The 15929-nt window shown below is 42.1% G+C and overlaps 1 protein-coding gene and 1 long non-coding RNA gene across 2 annotated transcripts; both read left to right on the forward strand.

Annotated features, from left to right (window-relative positions):
• Nucleotides 1–933: 933 nt before the first annotated feature.
• Nucleotides 934–8049, forward strand: LOC111960000 (ER membrane protein complex subunit 4). The gene is made up of 6 exons (XM_023981836.2): nucleotides 934–1084; nucleotides 1740–1886; nucleotides 2158–2272; nucleotides 2753–2906; nucleotides 7373–7533; nucleotides 7673–8049. Exons 2-6 carry the CDS (start codon nucleotides 1789–1791, stop codon nucleotides 7706–7708), a joined length of 564 nt encoding a protein of 187 aa, XP_023837604.1. The 5' UTR covers nucleotides 934–1084; nucleotides 1740–1788; the 3' UTR covers nucleotides 7709–8049.
• Nucleotides 8050–9115: 1066 nt separating this feature from the next.
• LOC111960403 (uncharacterized) lies at nucleotides 9116–13514 on the forward strand. Its single transcript, XR_002876834.3, has 4 exons — nucleotides 9116–9377; nucleotides 9495–9596; nucleotides 10230–10326; nucleotides 12832–13514. It is a non-coding gene; the product is annotated as an uncharacterized lncRNA (long non-coding RNA).
• Nucleotides 13515–15929: the final 2415 nt, after the last annotated feature.

The following is a 15929-nucleotide window of genomic DNA, read 5'->3' on the forward strand; positions in this document are numbered from 1 at the left end:
GGTGTCTCAGGGGGAGTTGGGATATGGTGACCCTGGCCGTGACCCCACTCCCTGCAGGTGTCTCAGGGAGAGTTGGGATATGGTGACCCTGGCCGTGACCCCACTCCCTGCAGGTGTCTCAGGGGAGTTGGGATATGGTGACCCTGGCCGTGACCCCACTCCCTGCAGGTGTCTCAGGGAGAGTTGGGATATGGTGACCCTGGCCGTGAGCCCACTCCCTGCAGGTGTCTCAGGGAGAGTTGGGATATGGTGACCCTGGCCGTGACCCCACTCCCTGCAGGTGTCTCAGGGAGAGTTGGGAAAATAGAAAAACATTTCCATTACACACTTGTGTGTAACAGGACAAATATATGCACCCCTCCAAATAATAATGATTATTATTATCATCACGTTTTATTTTCGTAGAGCCACCACGACCAGTGAAGGTTTCTAATCAAACGAGGGATAGTGAAATGCAACATGTTAAAGGTGGACTTTGTATTATTAATTGCAATGGTCATAAACTGTACAGCACGAGCGGAGAGGATGTCAAAGAAAATTGGAATCATTGTGAATGCAGCTGAACGTTTTTTGGTTTTTCATAATTTCACAGCCGAGGCTGTGGGTGATGTACCGTCATCACAGGCCCCTGAGCCTGCTAGGGATGTATTTTGGAGTGGACTTTGATTGAAGACGTGGGATGTGTTTTGTTAGTTGACGTGTCTAATTTTATATGATGTCGTTATCCCCCTTTTCCGTAATGTTTTTTATTTCCTCATTCAACACCCCGTCTAGCTGGTGGCGGTAATGCGCCATTAACATCGGATGCCAACCGCCTTTAAACCCCATTGAAGAAGTTTTACTTTTCTACTACTATGTTTGCCCACAAGAGGGCAGTGAAGAGCGACATCAATAATGATATGTCATCATTTTGAGACCGACCATCGTATGTTATTTTTATTTTTTCTCGGCCATCTAATGTCGTCCATTCAAGTTGTGTTCACTGCTTGTGATTTAATTTGATAATTATCCATTATTTGCCTGCTAATTCTGCACAATACTAATATTAAAGCATATTAAACAGTAGTTGGAACGTGTCTGTAAGGTAAGGAATGTTGTCATTTTATATATTTAACTTCTAATGTTTTCTATAGTAGATGTCTGAAACTAGCTAGTAACGGTAGCTAACTAAGATTGCATGCTATCAAGCTAGCCAGCTGCTTCAGCACATTTGTACTCTATTAGCAAAAGTCCCAGTTTACATTAGGGATATGTCTTGACAGCGCCTTTAAATGTAAATGACGTCTACAAACGTATTGTTAACATTCAAACACAACATCGTAAGCAGATATCTTTTTTTTAAGATCCTATTCTGGATTTTCTGTCTTGCCTCTGATATTGAACTCTTCATTGTTGAAGAGCTTGTACGGAAACATTTCCCTGTATGGTTTACACCTGCTGTAATCTAGCATGTGACAAATACACTTTGATTTTGATTGTAGCCAGATCTAGCGTTTCTTTCAAGTTTAAAACGAAACCAATACGTTTCACCCCTGTTATGGTCTTGTTTGTTTTATGTCAAGTAAAACCAAGGCCTTTTCCCTTTCCTCTAGATGAAAATATGTGTTATTTTGTAATAGTCTCTGACACAAGCAAGATCTATGAAGTTCTGCAAAAACAAAGATCTGTGTTGGTTTTGGTCATTGTTAATATATACTTCAGTTCCTTTCATGTAATCATGTTGTGTTTTCACTTTGCAGGGTTTGTGGCGCTACTTTGTGTGGTTGTTCAGCAGAGTTCTACGTTGCCATGGCGACTCCGGAGGGACAGGGGGGAGGGGCGTTGTCTACAAGAGGAGGAGCTAGGAGGATGAAATGGGCTTTGGAGCTGACATTGGGCAATGCCAGGTAAGAAGAGAAACCCACAGGTGCGTAGGGTTTAGTGGTTGATTTTTGGATTGGAACTCTATCAGCCATGTTGATTATACCTGACAAATGGTGGATTATTGTGCCCAGAGCCCACATTTGATCATGAATTCAGATACACAGGCATGACCTGCTTGAAGAACTAGCTACCTTGTTAGAACTATGAATAACCTGTATATCCTATGCTACAGCCTCTCTCACCATCTATAGCCCTCTGAATAAAGTGAACTGAACTTACCTCTGTCTCTTCCAGGGGTCGTGGTGACAGACAGAGTAACCAGGGATATGTGATGTATCCAATTGGCTATTCAGACAAACCAGTCCCAGACACCAGCATCCAGGAATCAGACAAAAACCTGGTGGAGAAGGTAGGTAGTGTAGAGGAGGAATTTAAATGATCTGATCTGTTTGTACTTTTGCCAAATCCGTTGCTGTCATTGTCAATGAGTGACAGGAAGTTTGCATGGTAGCACAAACAGACTGGCCCTCGGGCTACATATGATCAGGATGCATTAACAAATCTCCCTGTGCACATTGTACTTAAAAAAAAAAATGCTTTGAATATACAGGTAACTGCCAAACTAAAGGAAACACTTGAGTAAATGAGGGATATAAAGTATATTGAAAGCAGATGCTTCCACACAGGTGTGGTTCCTGAGTTAATTAAGCAATTAACATCTCATCCTGGTTAAGGTTGTGTATAAAGTGCATTGAAACTGTTCTGGCGACCCAACACCCTTTTAAGACACTTTACGTTGGTGCTTCCTTTATTTTGGCAGTTACCTGTAGATTGTTATTAACTTGCTCTTTCTCCCGCTCCCCCCCCCCCCCCCTCTCCCCCATGACAGCGTTGCTGGGACGTAGCTCTGGGGCCCCTGAAGCAGATTCCTATGAATCTATTCATTATGTACATGTCTGGTAACACCATATCCATCTTCCCCATCATGATGGTCTGTATGATGGCCTGGAGGCCCATCCAGGCTCTCATGTCCATGTCTGCCAGTAAGTGTTTATTTAACCAATAGGGCACCTTGTGTGGGTTTGTGGTATATGGCCAATAAACCACAACTAAGGGCTGTTCTTAAGCACAGCGCAATGCAGAGTGCCTGGATACAGCCCTTAGCCGTTGTTAGGTTCTGACAAGCAGAGTGCCTGGATACAGCCCGTAGCCGTTGTTAGGTTCTGACAAGCAGAGTGAAAAACTAACAGACAATGAGGAAAAGCTCAAACCAAGTTTATTCACCCAATGGGTCAGACCGCTGAAATGACAAAGACATGTTCCCACCAGCACAAGTATTTATTCCCCACTGTAGATGATGTCTCCTCCTCTCTAAACATGACATCTTTGTTGCTAGGCAGGAAGTTAAGTGATGTGTGTAATAAACTGTTCCTTCTCCCTTAATGTGTCCTGACCTGACCTCCGCCCCCATTCCTGACCAAACCACATCTCTCCACCCTTATCAGTGACCGCAACCATGTGATTGCCTTTTCCCTTACTTAGTAACTCTCCAAGCCCATGGCTCATATCCACCCTTCATTGACCCCACCATATACATTCCTCCTATGTATAACCATTCACTTCTGGTGTAGCAAGTATTTTAAATAATAACCAAACAACTGAAACCAGACTGTAGTCCTTCTCCACTCCATAGGGTTCCTAATATGTAACAATAACATGTTCTGTTCGGATTTAAACTCTGCATTCTACTATCTCCCTCAGTGACATGAATAAGGATATTTCAAGTTTAGAAGTCAGTACCCATCAGTCCCCCTTTTGAATAATAGTTCCATTCTGTTCAACGTTATATAAACTTGGAAATTACTTATGAATGAACATAAAAAGAAACCATTAACAACACAGTTGATGATTAGGTTTACACCTCTGAGACTTCTGATCTATAACTACACTATGTACACTTTTATGTCCATCTCTCATCGGACAACTGATAATGACATTTCAGCTGGAGATTTTGACGTTCTTCATTTCCTCCTTCTGGTTCCTAAGAGAGTGACAGCACAAGACTTGAAAGCAAATAGAAACACAAAACATAACAAGTATTAATAATGTGCTGTGGTATGCATAATTACATGAACTCTGCAAAAAAAGAAACGTCCAACTGCGTTTATTTTCAGCAAACTTAACATGTGTAAATATTTGTATGAACATAACAAGATTCAACAACTGAGACATAAACTGAACAAGTTCCACAGACATGTGACTAACAGAAATGGAATAATGTGTCCCTGAACAAAGGGGGCTCAAAATCAAAAGTAACAGTCAGTATCTGGTGTGGCCACTAGCGGCATTAAGTACTGCAGTGCATCTCCTCCTCATGGACTGCACCAGATTTGCCAGTTCTTACTGTGAGATGTTACCCCACTCTTCCCCCAAGGCACCTGCAAGTTCCCAGACATTTCTGGAGGGAATGGCCCTAGCCCTCACCCTCCGATCCAACAGGTCCCAGACGTGCTCAATGGGATTGAGATCCGGGCTCTTCGCTGGCCATGGCAGAACACTGACATTCCTGTCTTGCAGGAAATCACGCACAGAATGAGCAGTGTGGCATTGTCATGCTGGAGGGTCATGTCAGGATGAGCCTGCAGGAAGGGTACCACATCATGAGGGAGGAGGATGTCTTCCCTGTAACGCACAGCGTTGAGATTGCCTGCAATGACAACAAGCTCAGTCCGACGATGCTGTGACACACCGCCCCAGACCATAACGAACCTTCCACCTCCAAATCAATCCCGCTCCAGAGTACAGGCATCGGTGTAACGCTCATTCCTTCGACGTTAAACGCGAATCCGACCATCACCCCTGGTGAGACAAAACCGCGACTCGTCAGAGAAGAGCACTTTTTGCCAGTCCTGTCTGGTCCAGCGACGGTGGGTTTGTGCCCATAGGCGATGTTGTTACCGGTGATGTCTGGTGAGGACCTGCCTTACAACAGGCCTACAAGCCCTCAGTCCAGCCTTTCAGCCTATTGCGGACAGTCTGAGCACTGATGGAGGGATTGTGCGTTCCTGGTGTAACTCGGGTAGTTGTTGTTGCCATCCTGTATCTGTCCCGCAGGTTTGATGTTCGGATGTACCCATCCTGTGCAGGTGTTGTTACACGTGGTCTGCCACTGCGAGGACGATCAGCTGTCCGTCCTGTCTCTCTGTAGCGCTGTCTTATGCGTCTCACAGTACGGACATTGCAATTTATTGCCCTGGCCACATCTGCAGTCCTCATGCCTTCTTGCAGCATGCATAAGGCATGTTCACGTAGATGAGCAAGGACCCTGGGCATCTTTCTTTTGGAGTCAGTAGAAAGGCCTCTTTAGTGTCCTAAGTTTTCATAACTGACCTTAATTGCCTACCTGCTGTAAGCTGTTAGTGTCTTAATGACCGTTCCACAGGTGCATGTTCATTAATTGTTCATGGTTCATTGAACAAGCATGGGAAACAGTGTTTAAACCCTTTACAATGAAGATCTGTGAAGTTATTTGGATTTTTATGAATTATCTTTGAAAGACAGGGTCCTGAAAAAGGAACGTTTCTTATTTTGCTGAGTTTATATGCAAAGAAAAACCCAAGTGTGATAACATGACAATTCCCACTCTCTCTTTTTCTGACTCTATGCCTTCGGGATACTTTTCTGCTGGATTCCACTGAAATGAACGCCCTATAAAGCCTCATGCTTTCACCCAGTCTTCCCCTGTCAGGCCACAGGCTCCAAGAGGTGTTCCCAAGCCATGTCATTTTCACTTCACTCCCCATCTCTTTCCTCCTCCATGTCCACCCGATATACACATGCGGTGGCCTTAATCAACTTTACTTCATCTTGTGGTAACTCAGCACTGTATATACGTTTCAACATCAATGCCCTCAAAAGATGATATCCCAACAATGCTACTTAAGTAACCCCTGTTACTACTAACACTGCCCCTGACGCGTACTTCACAATACTCTTCATTTGCTCTGTAGTCCTGTTCCATGCTGTTACTATATTATCCTTTGCCATTGCTACAACTCCTTCAGTTACTGTCCCTACAGCGACTGTCGTGAATCTGTCTCCTGCTCTCCTGTTATCTTCGTGGTTCACTGATAAGTCTAGGACTGAACCTTTCAGATACTCCCTACCTGTCTCCCAACTCATACCCTGTTCCCTAACCACCAACATCTCCAATGATCTACTGTGTTCTGCTACAGTCTACCTGTGGATAATACTTTCCTGTGCTCAGGTTAGGTACACATTGCTCATCCCAAGGCCGATCTACACCCCACCCCTTTGTGAACACCCTCGTTACAGTGTAAAAATTGTGTCACTCGTCCCAGTCTTCTGGGAGAGATGTCAAGTGTTTACTAGAAATGGGGGAGAGATTAGTGGTGTTGGAAGAGTATCCAAACGTACAAAACTCTTGAGTCACATGTTTCATCATCACACTCTGCAGGAGATGTGATGCTATTATTACCGCTAACTTCCCTTCTGGGGATTTGGCCTCCTATATACAGGGATCTGTGGCTATTATTTCAAGCACGGTACCTTCTTTGACAAACCAATCACTGAAAGTTGACGATAGTGTCTGAAATGATTACACTATCTCTGCTACTCTCACCATGATCTAGGTGTGTGTGTGTGTGTAACGTTCAATTTAACGTCATAGTAGTCTCTATATTGTGCACAGTTACCTGTCCTCCCTCTGCTAAGAGCTTTCTCCTGTAGCAATATACATAGAGGAATGGTATCGTTCCCCACTCACTGGGAATGTGATGAAAGAAATAAAAGCTGAAATAAATCATTCTCTCTACTATTATTCTGACATTTCACATTTTTAAAGTAAAGTGTTGATCCTAACTGACCTAAGACAGGGATTTTTTTTACTTGGATTAAATGTCAGGAATTGTGAAAAACTGAGTTGAAATGTATTTGGCTAAGGTCTATGTAAACTTCCGACTTCATCTGTACAAATACACAAAATTGCAAAAGGGTAGCTCTACCTTGCCGTCTGAGACTACAGCAGTGGTCACCTCAACTTTATTAAGGAAACATGTACTTACTGTGATTGTCTCACCTAGCTACTTAAGATGAATGCACTAACTAAGTCGCTCTGGACAAGAGTGTCCGCTAAATCAATAAAATGTTGTCAACCTTTCTCCTGGCGCTCTCCTGAACCTACATATCATAATTGAATTATTACCTCAACTAACCTGTGCCCTCGCACATTGACTCTGTACCGGTACCCCCTGTATATAGCCTCGCTACTGTTATTTTATTGTTGCTCTTTAATTGGTATTTTAATTTTTTTTTTACTTCAGTTTATTTTCGTAAATACTTTCTTAACACTTATTTTTATTAACTGCGCTGTTGGTTAAAGGCTTGTAAGTAAGCATTTCACTGTTGTATTTGGCGCATGTGACATACAATTTGATTTGTTGTATTTTATAAGCATGTTACCACTGCTCACTGTTGCCTTTTCTCTCAGCATTCAAGCTGTTGGAGAACTCTAACCAGCAGTGGCTTCAGGGGCTGGTCTATTCTGTAGGAAACCTGCTTGGCTCAGCATTGGCTATCTACAAGTGTCAATCAATGGGGCTTCTCCCAACGCACTCTTCTGATTGGCTCGCTTTCATAGAACCGCCTATGGTGAGATTTTTTGCTATGCGGTTCAATTCAGGTTCCTGTTTTAGCGCTTGTTTTGTGTTATATAATGTTTTTCAGGTTTATTTGTCATGTGTAATGAATACATTGGAAATCTTACTCACACCTTTTCTGTCCTCTGCAGAGAATGGAGATTATGGGTGGAGGGATGGTGTTGTGAAGAGGACAGGTGCGCGTGCACACTGAAATATGCTCAACTATTAATTATGAATACATGAAATCTCTTCCAAGTCTTTACAATTCTCTGGCTTTTAGGTTTTTGTCAAATCCCTCAAGGTTTGTATTGATCCCTACACTTTGTTGCTGTTCATTCGTGCGTTTTTATTGCAATTTTCACAGGTGATCAAACGTTACAACTGATAATATTAGGGGGGAAATCACGTCCACCATCCTACTTAAATCCACATTAGGTTAAATTAAGATGTCACCATAACATGTTTTTCATTTCAACTTTTTGTCAAATAAAAGGGGTCAAAAAAACAAATTTAAGGTGTCAAATGTATTTTTGGGATGTGTATTTATAGAAAACTGAAGAAAAACTTGCACAGGACAGAATAGTTGTCACAGTGAGAAATGATGACTTCACTGGTAAATGTGTGGGAATGTCACTGTTCTAGAATAGTGAATAAAAACATTATTTTCCCTTTTAACCTTGGACACGCCTCTGTTTTCAAACTTGTTTTCTCCACGTTGGTGAAGAATGTGGAAAGGTAAGTTTTGCATTGTATCATCAGGCCATTTCTTCCAAATCATCCACTTGGTCCAGGCATGTCATTTCATCAGGTGATATTTGCAAAAATGGTTACATATTACTATTTCTGCTCATGCATGTTACACATTGCAAGTCTTAAATTGATGGAAATTAGCAATGGCATTCTAATGCTTGTTACACCTGCAATTTTCACGCTGACAATTTTACAAACGAAACAGGTTAGAAGAAAAAGAATGAGATTACTAACTGAAATTCCAGCCAATCATTGAGCAGCATTTGCACTGTTAAACAAATGAATCTTGCCTATTTGTATTTGTTCCCCTGCCTCCACACGATGTGGTTATTTCCAAGAGAATACGCTGCTTCAAAACGTGGTCAGAGATAGGCGATGGTAGCCCATCCACGGAGTGTAGATGGCAGATAAATGAAATCTAATTTAGACTGCAGGTAAGACTTTCCTCACTATTTGCTGTCATCAATATGTCATGTTTTTTCAAAGGGTGGCTACTTTGAAGAATATAAAATATATTTCGATTTGTTTAACACTTTCTTGGTTACTATATGATTCCATATGTGTTATTTCATATTGTTGATGTCTTCACTATTATTCTACAATGTAGAAAATAGTAAAAATAAAGAAAAACTTGAATGAATAGGTGTGTTCAAACTTTTGACTGGTACTGTATATGACCTGCTGCTGCTTACTATCAGGCTGTTAGTAAATGAGTGAGTGAATGGTGGGAAGGGGAGGGCCAATGTGTGCAACCTCTGTAAATGCCTGTACTCTACTGCTCTATGTCACTACACAAATGTGATATGTGTTCCGGCACCTCCCGAATTACGAATGAAGCACTGACGACATGCCTACCTATGCCTAGATGTGACCCTCCCATCGCTCTCTCCCTCGCTAGCTCGCTCTTTCTTTGCTGTGAAAGATGTGAGTTTGTTCTCAAAGTAGACTCCGGTAAATAATTTCCTCCATTCCAAAAATACTGAATCTTAGGAGTCCCCACCACACTCTCTCTTTATTTCTCCCTTTATTTCTCTCGGTCTCCAATCAGCATGGTGTGTGTAGAAGCCATCAGATGAGCACAATAGACAGAATCCACAGAACCAGGTTTCTTGCTTATTCCTTATTGATTCCGGGAATCTTCCAACCAGAATTCCTGGAAAACCAGAAGAATTTTGGGAAAGTTTGTACATATAATTATGTTACTCACTAAACCTGTTCTAGGATTCTTCTACCTTTGATGATATGCCTGTACTGGAAGAAGTAACTAGTGAACCCACTTCTGACCTAACTCTAGATGGCGCCACCAGTCCCTGGCAGGACCAGGTAAGGCAATTAGGCTTGTAACGATAACGAACAGATTAAATGACACCATAGAGAGAACGTCTCCTATCTTTGCCATAACGGCTTCTTTCTTCATTTATCTCTATGCGTTTACATAGTGGCCAACTCCTTGAAATAAGGGAAAGGGGGGTACCTAGTCAGTTGTACAACAATGCATCTTCTGCATGTAACCAAACCCCTCTGAATCAGAGAGGTGCGGGGGGCTGCCATAATCGACTTCCACGTCTTCGGTGCCCGGGGAACAGTGGGTTAACTGCCTTGCTTAGGGGCAGAACGACAGATTTTTACCTTGTCAGCTCAGGGATTCAATCCAGCAACCTTTCGGTTACTGGCCCAACGCTCTAACCACTATGCTACCTATCGTAGTGTACTATATATAAGTATAACATTAGTGTACTATATAACTGCTTTGCTTTATCTTGGCCAGGTCACAGTTGGAAATGAGAACTTGTTCTCAACTGGCCTACCTGGTTAAATAAAGGTCAAATGAAAAAAAATATAGGACATAGTGTGTCATTTGAGACTTAGCCATTGATATTGTTGAATCTGATTGATACTGATAAAGGTGCAGTGGTTTTGTACAGAATATAATGCTGTCACTAACCCCCCTCCTAGGGTTCTAGCTGTGGTGAGATGCCAGTACTGGAGGAAGAGGCGAAATGCTACTACCACTACTGACCTATCTCAAGGTGGCGCCACCAGTAAAGAAAATGTATGGGAGTAAAAAGTGCATATGTTCTTTAGAAATGTAGTGGAGTAAAAGTTGTCAAAAATATAAATAAAGTACAGAAACCCTGGAAAATTACTTAAGTAGTACTTAAAACTATTTTTACTTAAAGGGACAATCTGCTATTCAAACAATAACAAAGTGACACACCACCACTGTAAGTGTGTATGGAAATCCCCATTAACTGAGGAGTCACCATTTTTAGTTAACGGTAATTATCCAACCATTATGTTTAATATAATAATAAACTGCGTTCATCAATCTGACTCCAATATTATGTGAATAAATGCAACAGGCTGTGTACGTCTCTGGAGGAGTCTAGTCAAGGCAACGAGCCTTGCATCACCTCTCAGTATGACTATAATGGACACGTGTCTAACTTTCACCGTTATGCAATTATTAAGAGACTAGATGCAAATAGCTAATCCTAGCGACCAATGTTCTAGCATTCATTTATTGAGGCAAGCAGATCACAGATGTCAAGGTGGTACGGTACAGTGCATTTGGAAAGTATTCAGACCCCTTGACTTTTTCCCCATTTTGTTATGTTGCAGCCTTATTCTAAAATTGATTAAATAATCCCCCCCCCCCTCTCATCAATCTACAAACAAACCCCATAATGACAAAGTGAAAACAGGTTTAGACATTTTGCTAATTTATTATTTTTAAAAACTAACAACGGAAATGTAACATTTACAGAGGTATTCAGACCATTTATTCAGTACTTTGTTGAAGCACCTTTGGCAGTGATTACAGCCTCAAGTCTTTTGGGGTATGCCGCTACAAGTTTGGCACACCTGTATTTGGGGAGTTTCTCTCATTCTTCTCTGCAGATCCTCTCAAGCTCTGTCAGGTTGGATGGGGAGCTTCGCTGCACAGCTATTTTCAGGTCTCTCCAGAGATGTTTGATCGGGTTCAAGTCAGAGCTCTGGCTGGGCCACTCAAGGACATTCAGAGACTTGTCCCGGAGCCACTCTTGCGTTGTCTTGGCTGTGTGCTTAGGGTCATTGTCCTGTTGGAAGGTGAACCTTTACCCCAGTCTGAGGTCCTGAGCACTCTGGTGCAGGTTATCATCAATGATCTCTCTGTACTTGTCTCCGTTCATCTTTCCCTCGATCCTGACTAGTCTCCCAGTCCCTGCTGCTGAAAAACATCCCTACAGCATGATGTTGCCACCACCATGCTTCACCGGAGGGATAGTGCCGGGTTTCCTCTAGGTGTGACGCTTGGCATTCAGGCTAAAAAGTTAAATCTTGGTTTCATCAGACCAGAGAATCTTGTTTCTCATGGTCTGAGAGTCCTTTAGATGCCTTTTGGCAAACTCCAAGTGGGCTGTCATCTGCCTTTTACTGAGGAGTGGCTTCTATCTGGCCACTCTACCATAAAAGGCTGATTGGTGGAGTGCTGCAGAGATGGTTGTCCTTTTGGAAGGTTCTCCCATCCCCACAGAGGTACTCTGGAGCTCTGTCAGAGTGATCATAAGGTTCTTTGTCACCTCCCTGAACAAGGCCCTTCTCCACCCGATTGCTAAGGTTTGGCCGGGTGTCCAGCTCTAGGAAGAGTCTTTGTGGTTCCAAACTTATTCCATTTAAGAATGATGGAGACCACTGTGTTCTTGGGCACCTTCAATGCTGCAGAAATGTTTTGGTACACTTCCTCAGATCTGTGTCTCGACATAATCCTGTCTCGGAACTCTACGGATAATTCCTTCGACCTCATGGCTTGGTTTTTGCTCTGACGTGCACTGTCAACTGTGGGACCTTATATAGACAGGTGTGTCTCTTTCCAAATCATGTCCAATCATATTGAATTTACCACAGGTGGACTCCAACCAATTTCTAAAAACATCTCAAGAATGATCAATGGAAACAGGATGCACCTGAGCTCAATTTCGAGTTTCATAGCAAAGGGTCTGAATACTTATGTAAATAAGGTATTTCTGTTTTTTATTTTTCATAAATTTGAAAAAATGTCTAAACCTGTTTTCGCTTTGTCATTATGGGGTATTGTGTGTAGATTGATGAGGAACATGTTTTATTTAATGAATTTTAGAATAAGGCTGTAACGTAACAAAATGAGGGAAAGTCTGAATACTTTCCAAATGCACATATATAGCTACTGTGTATAAGTGTAATAAGGAGGACATGGCAATATTTTATATGCTGTTTTCAAATGATTGGATCAGGAGGGACTTCAGGTGACCAATAGCATTTCCTGAAAAAGTTAATGACATCATGTTGATATACAGCAGTATTCTCTATGCATTGACCAATATTTATCCCCTCGCTCTCTCTTATATATCTTTCTTATCTTATCTCTCTCTCTCTTATCTCTCTCTTTCTTATCTATCGCTCTTACTCATCTTTCTCTCTCTTCCTTGTCTATCTCTCTCTCTCTTCCTTATCTATCGCTCTCTCTCTCTCTCTCCCTCTCTCTCATCTATCGCACTATCTCTCTCATCTCTCATTGCTCTCTCATCTCTCTCTGTAGAAAAGGCCCATGGAGTTGGTGGAATCGCCTTTTAATTCATGGGCCCTTGCTCAGCTGGTCCAGAGCGCTTTAATTAGGTCAGGTGGAAATGTCTGACACATCTCAACTCATTAAAGGAAGAAATATCCACCGCCTGACATTGCTGCTTTCTCTTCCCCAACTCCGTCTAATCCAGACATTCTGTGCGTCCACGAATCAACGTAAATTCACAGAATCTGTTATCTTTCATCTGTTATCTTTCATCTGAACTATCTGTTGCGATTGGGAGAGCATCAGTTAGTGTTTATAGTTATTACCGCGGAGCGCACGCTTCAAACCTATTGTGTTATGTAAATAGTAAATGATCACGGACCAACAGATCATCACGGGATAATTACGCCATTGATAAATGGTTAAAATGTAACAAAATGACATGTACATATGAAGACAAACCTGGAAGGATTAAATATGAAACATAATTATTGAAAAATCCTGATATCAAACTAATTGAGATTATAGATTGAGATCCTAAATGACTCAATCATGCTTCATATTGAATTCCTATTGAACTGAATTGCTGAATTACCTCATTACGTTAATGATGAGAATGATTGTTATGATTTGACTTTCTGATTTGAATTTGATTGGATACATGTTATTCTGTTTTGTTTGTCATGCAGCACAGACAAACTACCCAGTAAATATACCACTTTGTGTTTAAAGGAATTCCTGCCTCAGTCTCCTCCATTCCTCTGTCACCTGACACGTGACCACCTGTTCACCTTCACTAGTGTCAGTCATCCTACCTGTCCATCTACACACACAGATTCTAATAATCTTTCACCCTCTCTCTTCCTTATCTTTCTCTCTTATCGCTCTCTCTTATTTCTCTATCATCTCTCTCTCATCTCGTGCTGGCATTGTTCCCTCATATTTTTCTATTATCTCTATCAATTGATCTAATCTATACCAGGATTCTCCCAGATTGGATAATGTTGGGATTTGAGGAGTTAATAAACCAGGCATCTACTGATGTCCAAGTTTCCAATGGAAAGTCAAAAGGGGAATACCTAGTCAGTTGTACAACTGAATGCGTTCAACTGAAATGTGTCTTCCACATTTCACTGGGTGTCGAGGCTTGTCTGGCAGGAAACCCAGAACATCAAGAACAAGAGCATAGCATCTACCAAGAACATAATGCCTATCGAGATGCCAACCAGGAGTAAAACGTCTAGCAAGAGAATGACGCCAAGCAAAAAGCAAACACCTACCAAGAACACAACAGCTAGCAAGAAATTGACCCCTGGCAGGAGCAGAACTCCAACCAAGAGCATACTGAAAACCCTGCCAAGAGAATACTGAAAACCCCTACCAAGAGCATTTTATACTGAAAACGTCTATCAAGAGCAAACTGAAAACGCCTAGCAAGAACCGAACGCCTAGCAAGAGAGTACATTTCTCTAGAGACAAAAGAGCCTATCAAGAGCGAAAACGAAATGGCTACGGAAAGCGAAGACAAAACACCTACAGAGACCGTAAGGTCTACAGAGATTCAAACATCTATCAAGTGTGAAGAGGAAATGCCTACAGATAGTGAAAGGCCTACAAAGATTGAAAAACTCACAGACAGCGAATGGCAGTTTATTTACAGAATTTAAAAGGCCTACCAGTGAAAGAGAAAAGCCTACCCAGAGAGAAAGGCCTGCAGAGACTAAGAAGTCTACTGAAGGAGAAACGCCTACCCAGAGAGAAACGCCTACCGAAAGTGAAAGGACTAAAAAGAGGGCGAAGACTACCGAGAGGGCGAAGACTACCGAGAGGGCGAAGACTACCGAGTGAGGCCTATCAAGTGGGAAACACCTATCAAAAAAAGTGATTTCATAAAATACTACACACTTTGCAGTGTAGCTTTGTTGTTAAATTTGATGGTTGGCCTAATATATTGTAAAGTGGTTCCACAGGAGGCTGGTGAGGGGAGGACAGCTCATAATAATGACTGGAATGGATTGGTGTCAAACTATGTGTTAAACTACCTAATTGGCCGGACCAACCAGTACTCCCGCACACTGGCTAACCGGGCTATCTGCATTGTGTCCCATCAACTGCCAACCCCTCTTTTTACGCTTCTGCTACTCTCTGTTCATCATATATGCATAGTCACTTTAACGATACCTACATGTACATACTACCTCAATAAGCCTGACTAACAGGTGTCTGTATATAGCCTTGCTACTCTTTTTTCAAATGTCTTTTTACTGTTGTTTTATTTCTTTACTTACCTACACACACACACACACACACACATACTTTTCCCCCCCGCACCATTGGTTAGAGCCTGTAAGTAAGCATTTCACTGTAAGGTCTACACCTGTTGTATTCGGCGCACGTGACAAATAAACTTTGATTTGATTTGATGTGCTTTATACGATTAAGTAGTCTCCGTTCCAGCCATTACTATGAGCCCATTCTCCCCAATGAAGGTGCCACCAGCCACCTGTGGGTGGTTCAGTCTCCTTTCCCCCCTCCTCATCCCCCTCTCTCCTGCCTTCTTTCTTAGGACTCTCCCAGAGTGGATGGATGCTTGTGGGATTCTCCCTGAAGATACTGGTCACACTGCACCTTCACAACAGTCAGCGTGCCTGGACCAAACACTAACCACCTCCTCTTTAACATGCGGTTTTATTTATCTTGCCTTTTTAATAAGCTGGCTCATTGAAATACACTGTAATGTACACTATTTGGTTACGTACTTACATTGAAAATACTGAATTACATTTAATAAGTTACATGCACAGTTACATCAGAACAGTGATTACTCACCATGAACTGGTAGAAGCTTTTTCCTTTAACGAGTCCGACGAGTCCAACGTGAAGGATATACTGCTTTCCCGGGAACAGGCCGTAATCCCCGTCATTTGCGTGAAGAGAAGACAGAGAAAAAGGGGGCGGAGGTCGGGCTGCCTTTATGGGAATTCGTTGGCGAGCGAGTAAACCCCCACTGCCATCAGTTCTATTGGCAGACATGCAATCATTGGAAAATAAAATAGATGACCTACGAGCAAGATTAAACTACCAACGGGACATTCAAAACTGTAATATCTTATGTTTCACCGAGTCGT

Source organism: Salvelinus sp. IW2-2015, linkage group LG37, assembly GCF_002910315.2.
Source record: "Salvelinus sp. IW2-2015 linkage group LG37, ASM291031v2, whole genome shotgun sequence".
NCBI lineage: Eukaryota > Metazoa > Chordata > Actinopteri > Salmoniformes > Salmonidae > Salvelinus > Salvelinus sp. IW2-2015.